Below are 14,545 nucleotides of genomic sequence, written 5' to 3'. Positions count from 1 at the left end.
TGCCCTCATCAAATTCAGAAAAACAAGAAAAAGGTATAAAACGAAGGTTTGCCCCTCCGGCAAATTTCATAATATCAGAATACTATTACACCCAACTGTTTGACTCATTGTTATAGCCCCGCAAACCAACAAACATGCCTTTTGCGAGAGTTCCGCAAAATGCTCGCAAACGAGCTCGCAAGCGAGACTTTTGTCTGAGCTCTACTTGTTGTGTCGCAAAACGCTCGCAAACGAGCTCGCAAGAGGCTAGCCTCTGTGTTAAAATTTTTTGAGTATAGGGTATCTCACTGCCGTACTGTGCTCATCTTTCTTTTTTCAGCTTAATTTTCACAATTAACATTGCAATAAAGTTTTTGCCCAAACAACTAAATGTTGTCACAGAACATTGTAATGGGTAAATGCTAGTTCAAAACGAAACGATGAGGAAATGATTCATAATTATTAAAACTATTAAAAATTGAAAATGATTACTTAAAGAGCTTTTTACAGATCTAAATAATTCCTAGGGTCGACAGAGAGATCTTTTGAGAACTGTTTACAACTTTTGTAAACAAACTCTCCACATTGAATGGAAATTAAACTAATTAATATCGCATCCAGGGTGAGCACTGAAGTGAACACTTTCGTTAATTTTCGTAATTCACTGATGTACTCGAGCTTCCCGCGGCTAGTTCCCTTGCCGTTTTGTCCTAATGAACCAACCAAAAATGCTCTCATCCTCACACCAGAAAGCAACAATTGAAACCATAAAGCATTTTCAACTTATTGCGGCTCATTTCACAAAAATGTTTGTTCTCCGCACAGAAAATGGGGGAGCATAAGAGGAGCCAAAGCAAAGGAAGAGCAGCAAGACAGAAAGGAGGACAAAGACAGAGACAAAGTGAGAGTGAAGCCAAAGTAAACGAGGCGTGGAGCAGCCAGTAATGAACAATGGTCTCACACAAAGACATGTGAATTGTGTCTTCTATTGTTTCGTGGACTACTCAGCAGAGTAATGCTGAAAGACCACTGCACATGGCTTAAAGTAAGAGTATGCTGCTTTTCTCCATTTCGATTAATTAAATTGTCTTTGGGTTTGATTCTTCTTACGAGTAATACGGCAAAAGCCAATTAAATTGGCAATGAAGCACAGAGAGCGTTAAATGAGATTTTAAGCTTTTGACAGATTGAGTCAACATAGGGAACTGTGATTGGAAACCGGAGCTGAAGGTGGAATTGCAATCGGAATTGAAGTTTGAGCTGCTGACCAAAACATTAATAAATTTCCAAGTGTTTGCTTTTCCGTATATGGTTTATTTTATGGCTTGGACCACGCACAAGTGTGTGGAGTACGGGTGTACGGCCGCACGGGGGCTCGTGTCCGTGTTGTCCCTGTTGTCCGCATGGAGGGAAGGATATCTGGCGGTAAGATATTGTCCTGCCGTGCGTGTGGCCATAAAACACTCGAGAGTTATGGTCCTGGCCAATGGCTAAATGCATTGGTATGCGTAGCGTAACGAAAAACAATTAGCTGCGGCCAAATAAAAAGGACTTTCTCCACAGCCACACTCTCCCATACTCTCCCATACATATGCACATACATATGTATGTATGTATGTATGTATGGAACCATTCTTTGTTGTGTGGGCAAAAACTTTTATATGGCTTGTTTCACTTGTTTCCTGGCTTGTGCTGAGCTCCCTCCATCTCCATCTCTTCCCGCCATCTCTGTTGGTCTTATCACTTTATACTTTGTTTCCCCATCCTGGGGCCTGGGATGATTGTTGGATTGAGTCATGTCCTGAATGACGCGACGAGCCTGGCCGATCCAAGCCGAGCCGCGTATAATGTTCACCCCACGCCGCAGAGTCGAGGGCAAAGGAAATGGTTTGGCCTGAATTGTGGGCACTTTACTCTCTGATATTCAATTAATTGAAGTTTTATTTGTGCGATTGTGTTTGGGATGACGGCGGAACAGGTGGCTGGGTGACTGGGTGGCTGCCTGGGATAAGTGGATCACGGTGAACAACAAAAGTGCGGAAATTGATTGATTGCTCAGGTATTTGCAAAAGATTATCAGACAATTCAATTTTCTGAGGGATATCAAGTTGTTATTCTTTAAATTAAACTTATATACTATAATATGGAAACGGGGGCACTTTTATTGTCTAATGTCAAACGACCGCACTCGTTGTCGGAATATCACTATATTGGATGCACGAGCGGTCTTATACAAAGTAAAAGAAAGTATAATTGTATTATATTGTATCCTCAAACAGTAATTCTCAACGTTTCTGATAAATCCACTTACAGAAGTTAAAGGAACCCATACTTTATTTCAAATTCTTTGTGATGTGTATCTCAATTTTTCTAATTTCCTTTTGTCGTTTGCGTTTGCCTTAATACTTATTTTATATTTTATAAATTCCGCATGGCAGCAAGCGGAACATAGATGCAGGTTGCCAATCGCCATATGATAGTAAATTCCAAGCTACGTAATCCTTTAATGCCTTTTTAGCTCCTCCGAGTACGGATACGGCTACTGGTGCTTCTCCAACAACTACTTCTGCTTTTGCTTCTGCTTTAGCTCCTTTCAGTGCTGACTGCATCTCGAATTCCTTATTTACTTTATGGGTAGAGGCAAAGTAAACCAATACCGAAGCTATTTTAGTCGCTTACCAGGTTTTCTCCTTTTTTTCCTGTGTGCATGTGTGTGTGCTGCTTTCCCGGCTGACTTTAATCAGTGGCATTCTTGGATGCTTTTCCTCCGCGTTCCCTCCATCATTCCTGCCGTCGCTGTTGTCCTGCACTCAATTCGTTTTCTTTATTTTCCCTCAGACGGAAGTCATGTATGCCGGCTGCACATCCTTTATGCCGTGAAAGGAACGCCGCAGAGCTGCAGCCGTTGCCGTTGCCGTTGCCGGGCCCAGGCCCAGCCCCTGGAGCTACGGCTAGGCGACTCCAGCCGGACAGACCAGCGCTGCACATCCACATATTTAAGCCATACATATAGATAATCGCTTTACAATCAGGCAGGAAACTATTGCAAGCATGATTGTTTCCGCGGAACGTGTTTGCTACGGAACGGTTTGAACCGTAGCTCCGGTAGGGCAAGGGACAACCAAGGAAACACTTATATTGGGAGACAGCCGAATAAGGAAATATTATACATAGTTTAAAATTATCGTTCTTGGAATAGGAATAATTTGTGGGAGTAATTGATATTGATACATGCTTTCAAAGTACGGAAACTGGATTCTTCCTTTCACTTAGGACTAATTTCTCCTCTTTTTGCATATCGATTATCTTTTTAATAATAGAGGTTAAAAAAAATTGTATTCAAACTTTCTAGGAGACTTTTGTTTAACGTTGCAAACCTCATCAGCCCGTCGAGCGAACCTTTGCCGAGTGGCAAGATAAACTAGGTGTAATAACTAACCAACAAAACTGACTGCTTGACCTTACCGAACCCGCACCTGTGAGAGTGAAAACTGTAGACCGTTAGTCAATTTAAAGACCAGCCAAACGAAAAAAGGGCAATCGAAGAGAGTTTGCTTAACAGAGGCCAGGCGATGCCGAGACCGCAAATAAATTACCAGGCCACGTTAAAGATTTGTTAATAAAGATAAATTTACTTATCGTTTATCTTGATTATGCAAAGAGCCTAAGTGAAAATTCACAGACCCTCAGGTCGGGGGAGGAAGATTGGGCGGATCCCAACAGCAAAACACAAAAAGCCAGTCGCCTCTGGCACTCGCCAGACCTCCTTCCTAGGAGGGAGCATCTGAGCCTAAAACTTTTTCATTTCCTCGTGGCAGGCGACCAGAACATCCAATGAGGATGATGAGGCGCAGGCTGAGGACTAGGAGCAGGAGCAGAAGCAGGTCGTCCCTGGTAGATGGGGCATGAATAAACATAATACATATATCAATGTTTTATAATAAATTAAATAACTTGTCGGCCGATCTCGGAAAGGCTAAGCAGCATTTGCCATCTCCCATTTTAGGCCTTACTCGTAGCATGCTTGCCCCAGGCCAAGAAATCTCTTTGAGAATGCCGTCCTGCCGGGTAGTGTCACAAGAGCCAAGTCGGTCTCTTGGCTCCTTGAATACCCCCGGCACTGCTGACAGATTCTGATTAACTTCTTAGCGAGTCCTTCTGCCGCTGTGCCTTGAAATTTTCTTTTCACAGACCACACAATGGCGTTGGTCGCTCGACATTGTTTGTGGATGGGCACCGATGTATGGGAAGTCCACAAAACCGCTTACATGACGAAAAGAACGAGGAAAAACTATGTTGTAAGAGTCTGATACGAAAAATACTGAGAGTTCTTGTAGGTTTTAGTAATATTTAATAAGGGATGTGGTAAGCCTTCTCTTTTATACGAGCCTGGGAGAATACAATTTTAAGATTAATCATCATCTTATTACATGTTAAGGCAAGTCAATTTTTAGTTGGCATCATTTTGACACCTATTTATCAAAGAGAATCGCTGTTATTGTCAAAAGATCTTCATCCAGTTAGTTGCGTTAGAAAGTTTAGAAAGCAAACGACAGCTGAGGAGCAGTCTTGATAAAGAATTTCCATTTGCCCATCCAACGTCCAGATAACAAAGGGTATTTTACAGATCCTGATCAAGAATATACTATATTCGGGTATGCAAAAAATAACAAAACAACAAAATCTCTTCATCGAAAATATTTTATTTTACAGATTAGTATTTTTGAATGCATCAAGTGAATGCATCAAGTGAATTCAGTCGGTCCACTTCTGTGAGTACCTTTCCATTCCACAGTACAGTACTTGGACGCACTTCATCCGACCAATCTGCCACTTTCCACTTTCCAAGAGGACATAAAAGAAAGCTCCTCAACATTCAAATTTACTGAAGTGGAGAGCAGAAACAAGTACTGAAAATAATTTACACATTTATCGGCCAGAGCAAAAATTGTAGCTACATTTATTATGCAATTTTATAGCCAAAACCAAGTGCAAATAGTTTGCTGACAGAGACAAGAGCCGGACAAGAGCTGGAGGTGCAGGTGCGGGCACAGGGGCCGGTGGAGACCCTTAAAACCAAAAGCTCAATCAAGAGGGAACGGAACTCGGCCAGAGCAAAGTTCAACTAACAATTTGTTCGTCCCAGTGAGAGTGAGGGTCATTCAGGAGAGCCTCAGACCAAACAGATTGGTGGGTTCACTTGGTTACAGTTTGGTGAGCACCGAACGGACACACTTTAAAATTTGCTGGGTCTGTTGCTCGGGTATGGTGTGGGTATGGTGTGGGCCTGGCCAAAGGTTTTTATTTATTGGCATATAAACCACAAATAGCAAACATGCCAAGATGGCAACGCACCCACAAAACTTTCGGAGAACCCACAATACATAAATATTTCATGTCTTGACTTTCAATTTCAGTTTTTTCTCCTCCCACTCGCAGGACTGTATCCTTTCCCATTCCGTTTGGTCTGTCTGTTTGTTTGTTTGTTTGCTTATTTCGAATGTGGGGGAAACCACTTGATTTAAAATGTTTTATTTATGCGCACGATTATTATTTTGGGCTCTTCGGAGGTCTTTCCAAAACCCGATCCCGATCCGGCGACCCCACCATCTTTTGCATGCTGTGGTCACCTAAAGGCATTTTATCATAATCGAATAGAGGAGCTGGAGCCGGAGCCGGAAGGGGACTCGGATGGGATTCGGATGGGATGGGAATGGAATGGATTCGAATGGGACGGAATGTAGTAACTGTGGTCATGGACTGCCTGATTGCTTCAATGGTTTCCTTCTTCTGATGCGGGTCCATTGTACATACATATATCCACATATCTCTGCAGAAGCATGTGTGTATGCGTATAAGTGTGCGTGTATATCTTCGAATGTCCCTGAGGAAGCATTTTCTGCTATAGTTGTATTTTCCTGAACACATTTTATTATCGCATTTATTGACCATCATATTTACGAGTATTTTATGGCATGTTAAATCGCTTAAAAAGCTTGCCGAAATTTCAATTCTGCTTCGCTTCTCCTTTCCCTTTCCCTCACTGATTACTCCCACATCCTTTGTGCCTTTTGTCCTTTGGCAAATTGGCACGATTAAAGTAATAATATTTAAATGGAATATCTCGCTTCGCTTAATTAAACGCTTCCGACTGAGAGGCTGCTGAGCTTATAAATTGAATATGAGCTTGATTAAAATCATTCGCATTTCAACCCAAACTCAACCCAGCAATCATGCTTTCCAAATTTAATTAACTGCTTTTTCCAATTGCACAAATTCTGCAACGCATAATTGCATATTCTCTGTGTGGTGTGTGCTGGAGTGCACAAAATCAGCTTGAGACTGCAGCTCACCTTTAATTTGTCTCTAATAGCATAATGCCAACGCCATAGTGCCGCTCAATTCCAGCCTTGTTTGTTTGGGCCAGGTCTGGGCTTTGTAATTTTAATTGAATGCAAACATGTTTGTTTGGTTTTTAGTTATTTAACTTGCATTTTATTCGGTGATTATGCCAGCTCTAATTATTATAACAAATTAATTCAGCTAGCTATTGAACACTTTCAAATTAATTTAAACATCACATTTATTGGCATTAGGTCACATGAGAAAAATAAGAAAGTACAGTCGTTGTCGAAAAGTTTAGAGTCGCGATGGTTAATTTTCCGAATATCGAACTCCACGTAGCTCAGAATCGGAGGCATTGTAGCAGTAAATCGAGCAGTAAATCTGTGCATCATGGCATCGGTAAACCAGCTAAAATAACAAGGGGATTTATTGATAATTATTGATAAGCAGTAAAGTTGTTGATCTGTTAGCCATATGAGGGATTTGGTAGGAAGCCACAGAGAGCAACAGAGTCTGTAGAGATAACAGAGCAAGTAACAGAGAGAGAGAGACTAGAAGCGGCCGTCGAACAAAGAGAGGAGAGAACACAGCCTCAACGCCATTTAATTCGGTGCCAAAGTCTCACTCGAAAACATTCATAAATAAAGACTTATTATAATAAAAACTGGCAACCTGGACTAAATTATCAATACGGAAAACCCGGGGCCATACATTTATATGTATATCCAATCACCATATCAGATCAAATAACTTTAAAACTCAATATTTCCTAATCGGCAGGATAAATATTAATGTAACTTTCAGACAATGCAACTAAAAATATACGCAGTCTAAAATGATATAAGAACAGTTTTGACCGAATATGGGTGAATATTTTAGTTTTTTTGAGAATTTAATAGTTTTTGAGATCTTGAGATTTTAAGGAGCGCGTGGTTTTTCTATACATATATTTATAAACGTATATTTCTTTGCCAATTGAAATCGTTGCATTACTGTGTTGGAGACTCTGTAAGCTTCTCGGTCTACGGTAGCCCCCAATTCCCTTACAATTGGGCTGTTACCATGTGATGTGGAACATAACTCCCAAGAAGAAGAACTACCATGTATGGAACTGTACAAACCATTCGATATGCCTTGGGTATGGTTTAATTTATATTGAGATTATATCATAATATAGCTAGCTGGGGAAGTGATTAGGCAATTAAAAGAGTTCAAAGTATTTCAGAGATAAACAAAAAATAAAGGACAAAATACACAAACTGAAATAAAGATACGAATTTTTGTCCATTGTTGCTGAGAGTGCAATAGATAAAGTATAGAAAGATTGGAATTTGTGGAAATAAGACACTATCTACAGAGAGATACAAATAACAGACAATAGAGACAGAAAAGGTTTTAAAAAATTAACAATCGGTGCAGTCTGTCCAAATCTGACCAGAAAATATATTTTCTTATTTACTCAGTCGAGATTTGCGATGGTTAAGTACGACTAAGCTGCATCCTAGATGAATTCTTTTTGTCTAGCATCCCCTGCCACCCCAGGCCGGACCAAAGTTAAGTCTACACCATTTCTGAACTGTTGGCGAGAAGGAGAAGAGGTCGATTAAAAATGTATTTTGTTTGAGGAATTAATCAGCCGAATTTACTTACATTGTGCTTGGCTTTGCTTTGGCGTTGGCTTTCGCGAAGTCATACGGCCCCAGGCCGGCACGCCCACAGCCGCTTCCACGAGCATAAGGAGTAGCATTGCTGAAGTTGCGACCTTCATTTCTGGTTGTCTGAGTTTTGAGTCTGGTTCGAGGTAGTCTATTATCTAGGCTATTTATAAGCAGAAATTGTTGGATAATACATGGTTACTATACCCATTCGATGTGCTTATGATATGGTACGTCTCAGATTAATGTCTCAGATTAGATACGATTATTAGTAATAGCGGAAGTGAATACGATCTACGAGTATTGAAGGACACATTTGACACCAGCTGCGGTGGTGTCATTTCCCATATCTGTTGATTGGAGTTACCAAAAGTCATGTAATCTCCAAAGCCTGGTCTGCGCACAGATGAAACTAAGCCAGTGCTGGAGGGACCACTAAAATCCCCCAATTCGATGGCCATAATATGTCGTCATTGCTCAGTCACTGAAATTAGCATGATTTTATGGTAACCATAACCCCTCAGGCTATGGAAATCAGCGATGCATTGTTGCTGGTCGTTGGCACTGGCTGCCAATAAATTTCATGCAAGAAATCGACGGTCCGGCAACTGGAGCTGAAAGAGTGAAAGGCGGAAAGCAGACGGAACGGAGAAGAGAACTTGCAGCTTGTTCGTTTTCAGTCCTCCTGCCTGCCTGGCCTGTCCTGGGTAGCCGCTGGAAAATGGAGGTCAAAGTCTGAGCGAGAAAATGCTGTTTTCTTACCAACGAACCTTGTGAGTAAAAAGAGGGAATAGCAGAAATATTTACAAATAGGCTGAGTTTCAATAAATTTGGAAAGTAGTCTCGGGAAAAAAATATTGGTTTGTTTTTATGATCAGATTATGCACATGATCAGTTCCGGTAATTTAAATTGTGCTCCCGTTTTCATAAAACGCAAAACTTTTCTGTTTTCAAAACAAAAGAATTTTCCTCGCTGAAATGAAAAGTAAACAGCTTTTAATATCACAAAACTAATATCTAAACGAAAAACAAGATTACTTATTGAAGCATTGACATAAATTTGACAACAGGTCAATTTAGCTTGTGTATTCTCCATCAATAATTTGTTTTTTAACCCAACCTCAAAACCGATTGCGTTTTTGTGCTAACAGTTGACGCAGCCAGATTCGGCAATGCACTAAATTGTGCGCTTAACAGCACGAAGTGAGAAACATGAGAAAATGTAACAACAATTTGCAAAAAAGGAACAACGTAAAAAAACTGAACGTAATGAACTGAACATTTCCGCTGTGCACCAAACCAACTTTTGTTTTTGTTTGCTTATTGTTTAAAATTTTTTTTTCTTTTTGTTAATTTAAAAAATCCGTTATTTTGTATTGTTTTTTTCAGACGTAGTGCGTTTTTTCACATAGCTGAAAAGCTGATAAATTTTGCTATATATTGGACTATATATATTGGACCCAGGCACTTTGTAGCTTAAACTTACCGTCTTGAAAATATTAAGCTTTTAAATTAAATTTTTTGCGGATTATTTTTAAATTTTGACTTGGAAAACTCGGCAAAAGTTGAAATGAATTAGTTTCTTGTGTTATATTTTTTTTACGGCAAAATGTGGCATTTAGTCAAACGGCTGCATCTTAACCATTAATCCATCGATTTTTACAACCGAAACCTGGAAAGACAGCAAATTAAAGTACCTACATATACAACAAGAATACAACAACACAGTCTTCAAAGTAAATATTAAAAAAAAATAAACCGGAAAATAAGATCAATTTTAGATTTGAGAGATTAATATTTTCCAACTAAAATACAACGTACTCTTAATATTTATTTTTTTAAATATGATATCACAGACTGACAAAACATGTGTCGTGCGCGGCTGACCAGAGAATCCTATCCCTATGTATTTTGGGACCCTGAACACGAATCCAAGGTCAAAGTTTCTCCATCACATCATGTTTTTTTCTACCCAGAAAAACCCAAAGTGGTCGAAACAAATGGGGGAAACTAATTTGAAAAATTCATCGGAATTGCTTGAAACTCGTTGCTCGGGGGTTTTTGGGTCGCTGATTACGTGGGGGCTGGATTTGTGAGACTATAACACTATTTTATCACACTTTAGTTTCATTGCTTCATAAGTTGAGAGACTTTCCTTGTCCGGCTTACCTATTGCTAATAGTTAGCAATTTCAGTCACTTACAATTCCCTATGAGATATCTTTAGTGACAGCTTCCTATAATGTACAAGTACATCAAGTTTTACGTTGAGAAATGCCATGAATATGGTTGTCAATACAATACGTTTCCTAATTATTATCGATATGTGGTTACGATTATGATTCTTTTATAGCATTATAATTCAGCAGAATTGAAGTCCAGATTTGATGAGCGTGAGTTTCTAACTGTAAACAAATAATACCAGGTCCTAAGTACTCTTCTTTTCTGCATATGATAGAAACAAAAATAAAACATGAAAGTGTCTTGTTCAAATGGAGAGCCCATAAATATTAACTCAAATTGAACTTCGTTTGTGTTATGCTATCATACTTTAATGCACTTTAAAGTCCTGGGGGGACAAACAAATTGGACAGAGATAAAAACGAAGCAACAAAAACCAAAAGCAAATCCTTTAAATGTCACATAAAATAATTAAAATACTTTCCAACAATGGCATTTCGTGCGGGACAAAAAACCAATTTCAAAGCCATCAAAATTAGGTCAATTGATTTTTACAGCACACAATGACAAACAAATGGAAACAAAAGTACACAAATTTAAAAGCAATTTTGAATGTGCATAGAAGTAAATGAATACCGATATTTTTTTCCAAATAAATATAAAATATTGCAAGTGTCGGCCGCAATCGTTCAACAGTTGGACAGAGTTTTCAAGAGCTCTATACGGGCGATCTTTTTCGACGGACAGCCTCATTAAAACTAATAACTCTTTTATGGCTTTCGGACTGGACGTGGCATGCGTAAAAGTTTTTGGCCAAGCAGCCGACATATGGCCGAGCTTATAAGGAACGGAGGCGAGAGTAGGGGTAAGATAAGCCAATGGATTACCGACCAGCACATGCTCGGAAACCATTATACCTAATGACTAGGGCTAGACAGCCTTAATGGGTTGACTTAGTCGGGCACATGACAATCACTCATACGCTCTGATGACTTTTAATTTTTCGCCACTGAGTTTTTTGTGCATTCAGGAGCTTCCATAGCATAATCACAATTGAATCATTTGGGCAAACACACGACTTTTGACATTCAATTTTATTACATTTTAGTTTGCATAATTTTCCTATGGTGTAGTAAACATTGAGAAATGATTTGTTTTTTCTCTCCTGTGCTGTAATCCATATACTACTATTGCTGGATTATTTATGAATTTACTAGCAGTGGCTATGCATTTTACTTTAATTATGCAAATTGAATTCCATTCATGCATAAATATACCGAGCCGAGCGACTCTTGCTCCGAGAGTCTGACTTTGTGCTCTCCCCCAGCCACTCGCAATTTGCATTTGCATTTACTTTTGAATTTTTATTAGGAAATTAGCACTTATGTAAATGTTTTAGAATTTCCCTGCCTCCGAATACTCGAATCATATTTGATGTTTGCCAAAACGAGTCAGAGAGAGCAGAATAATAAAACAAAAACAGAAAAAAGCAAAGCAACGTAATAATAAAGTTTTATTGCTGCAAGTCAGCAAGAAAATTTTGTGTAGTTTGAAATGCATCAAAGCATACCCCTATGAATATGCATTGGAAAATTTGCTGAAACGGAATGAGGTTTCCACTTTTGAATATCAGATGTGCACTTCCCCAGAAAACGCTGCAGCTTAATGTACGAGTAGTTGATGTCTTAATGGAATTTACTCACTCGTACACTTCCCAAAATCAGACCAGTTTTCCCTGGCATGCAAAATATTTGGAGTTCGACCAACCCTCAACTTGGCCTCTTGTTTGACATTTTGCTTGGACTAATTTGACACTCATCAGTGTCAAGCTCTTAACTTGCTTTGCCACTAACAAGCATGCCTCCTCCACGATGAAGGTCAGAGAAAGAGGCACTCAGAGGCACAGAGAGCCAGAGGGGCAGGCAAAGATATGTGTGTGTGCTACTTGAAGCCCAATTGACATTTTTCGTCCTGCATGCCTAGGCCAGTATCCGAATGGTCAGTTCATCAGCCGTTCAGACAAGCGCAGACCTTGACTCGACTGGAATTTATCTTTTGTTGGGGAATAATGCTTTATTTCTGCCTCAGAATGTGTGTGTGCCATGCCCTGTAACGCCCATTCAGCCTTCGGAATTTATTTAAGCCGCTTTAACCAGAGGAATGTGTAATGCCACCCATTTACTGCATTGAATAATTTGCCAAAAATGCTTGTAATAAGCACAAGACAGCAACTACAATGCTGAGCAATCCAGGTCAACTAAAATTATGAGATTATTCAACATGGCCACAGTGGCTATTCAGGATGAATTAACCGAATAAAGACTTAATGATCTGTTGTTAGTTGAAATTGATTGTTTATTGCTCATAACATTTTAAGACTCTGCTTTGAATACTCTTTATCCACGATGTATGTCTCTTCCACTATAAGTGTCAACAGTTAGGTTAATCATAAACTTTCTCTAGAGCTGTCCCAACATCGATCGTATTCTTATTCCGTTCCGTTATTGCGACTTAAATTTTATATCTAGAATCTAGAAAAAACAATAAAAAAACAATCAATATGAAATCTGCAGCTATATATACATATATATATATACTAACGGTTCACCTGTCTAACCAAAATAGTAATTCCTTCAGACATTGTATAAAATGGAAAGATTGCTCGAGTTTGGTTTCTGTTGATGGCATAGTTTTGTTGATGTCCTTTTGCTGCTATCCAATTTGCACAGAGCTTTATGTATAATTATTTTAATTGCTATTCACTTGCAAAAAAGTCAATTTAAATGCATTTACGGCGCATTCTATAGCGTGCCGTGCAGAAAACTTGTTAATTAAAGTTGAGTAATTTTCTGCTCTGCATTTGGCGCAATTTTCAGCTTGTTTATTTGCTGGCCTTACAGGTGAAAATTCCGCTCGCATTTGGCTATCGATTTTATCAGAAACCATTGACCAAATTAACATTGTGTGTCTCTGAGAGAGTTGTTGTCGCACTCGTATTTTTTGTTTTGTTAGAAATTTAATGCATTCTGGGCTCTGATTCCGCGGCATAATCAGAGCGTACGCCCTCTTGATTAATGATGCAGATTAAATGACTCGCTTAGCACTCGGTTTCGTGTTCATTTTTGTTTGGCTTTGTGCAAGCTTGGTTATTCAGTATGTATTCTGTTTATCGCTTTTTATATTAGCTTAATTGCCCTTAGGTTAGGCGCTCTACTGAGTAAACAGAATTTGCATGAATTAACAACGAATTGGGCATGAATTTCGTTTGAATTATGGTAAATTCATTAAATTCAAGCCTCTGAACTGAGGCATTTGCCAAATCAATGAGTTCAAATGTGAGAAATTGGCTTTTAATTACCAACGGCAATGGCTGAAAATTATTGCAATATTATAATATCGACAGACGATGATTTGTTGTTGTCAATATATCATAAACGAGGGGGAACGTTGTGAGTTGCTGCGGACACCGCAACTCTACAGTTATACCCGATACTAAGTCAGTATGGCTCTCCTCCGGCAGACGCCGCGAATATTGAACGAAACGACAAATAGTGCGTGCGAGAGAGACAGAAAATCAGTCTGAGACTGACGTCGGGCGCTGCGTAGCCACTGCAAATTGATTTGTTCCCTTTGGCTATAAAAATGATCTGATCTGATCCAGATTCAGCAATCTAATAGATATGGTCGTTATCTATGATTCTGCGTTTTTAGTTTTCTCAAATCTGCAATATTGTGGATGCAACATATTTTCGTCCTTTGTGGGGGCGGAAGGGGGTGGGGCGAAATTTTGAGATATACGTTTTATATTGAGATCTAACAGGAGTGCGGATACAAAATTTGGTTACTCTAGCCTTAATAGTCTCTGAGATTTGTGGATTCCCCAGATTTTCGTCCTTTGCGAGGGCGGAAGGGGGTGTGGCGAAATTTGGACACGAAACGGTCAAGGTCCGATATCACAGGAGTGTGGATACCAAATTTGGTTGCTCTGGCTCTTATAGGTTCTGAGATCCTTGAACTCATATTTTGCAATTGGCAAAACCGACCATGAAACCTGTGTGTTAGAGAGAGACAGAAAGAGAAATAATGAAATTGTTTTCTTGATTCTGCCTATAATAATTATACGATCTTGTTCAGATTTTACACTCTAGAACATATAGTCATCCCCTACTATTCTGCGTATCTTGTATCTATAAAATTGCGGATGCCACAGATTTTCGCCCTTTGTGGAGGCGGAAGTGGGCGGGGCGAAGTTTTGAAATATTTTTTTAGCAGTGACATATCACAGAAGTCTGGATCCAAAACTTCGTTGCTCTAGCTCTTATAGTCTTTGAGCACTAGGCGCTGCAGGGGACAGACGGACAGACAGACAGGGCTCAATCGACTCGG

General features: G+C 39.4%; 1 protein-coding gene across 2 annotated transcripts; it reads right to left on the bottom strand.

The window, feature by feature from the left end:
- Positions 1-7,428: 7,428 nt before the first annotated feature.
- On the bottom strand, positions 7,429-8,764 carry LOC26531953 (accessory gland-specific peptide 70A). Of its 2 annotated transcripts, XR_004469400.1 has the most exons (3): positions 8,750-8,764; positions 7,975-8,693; positions 7,429-7,900 (listed from the first exon to the last, which is right to left on the bottom strand). XR_004469400.1 is itself a non-coding variant. In XM_015181296.2 (2 exons), the coding sequence occupies exons 1-2, from the start codon at positions 8,090-8,092 to the stop codon at positions 7,845-7,847; spliced, it is 174 nt and encodes a 57-aa protein (XP_015036782.2). In that variant the 5' UTR covers positions 8,093-8,130; the 3' UTR covers positions 7,429-7,844. The 2 variants fall into 2 exon arrangements, 1 of the variants encoding a protein (XP_015036782.2); XM_015181296.2 differs by lacking the exon at positions 8,750-8,764 and having other exon boundaries at positions 7,975-8,130.
- Between the last annotated feature and the right edge of the window lie 5,781 nt (positions 8,765-14,545).

This window comes from Drosophila pseudoobscura, chromosome 4 (assembly GCF_009870125.1).
Source record: "Drosophila pseudoobscura strain MV-25-SWS-2005 chromosome 4, UCI_Dpse_MV25, whole genome shotgun sequence".
NCBI lineage: Eukaryota > Metazoa > Arthropoda > Insecta > Diptera > Drosophilidae > Drosophila > Drosophila pseudoobscura.
The sequence above is the reverse complement of the archived record's forward strand: the minus strand, read 5'-3'. Positions and strand labels throughout refer to the sequence as shown.

Excerpts from the sequence above, each read along its gene's own strand:
- LOC26531953 (XM_015181296.2), bottom strand. The coding sequence starts at position 8,092 with ATGAAGGTCGCAACTTCAGCAATGCTACTCCTTATGCTCGTGGAAGCG. Across the intron at positions 7,901-7,974 it reads AAAGCAAAGCCAAGCACAAT|TTCAGAAATGGTGTAGACTT; the intron begins GTAAGTAAATTC and ends TCTCGCCAACAG.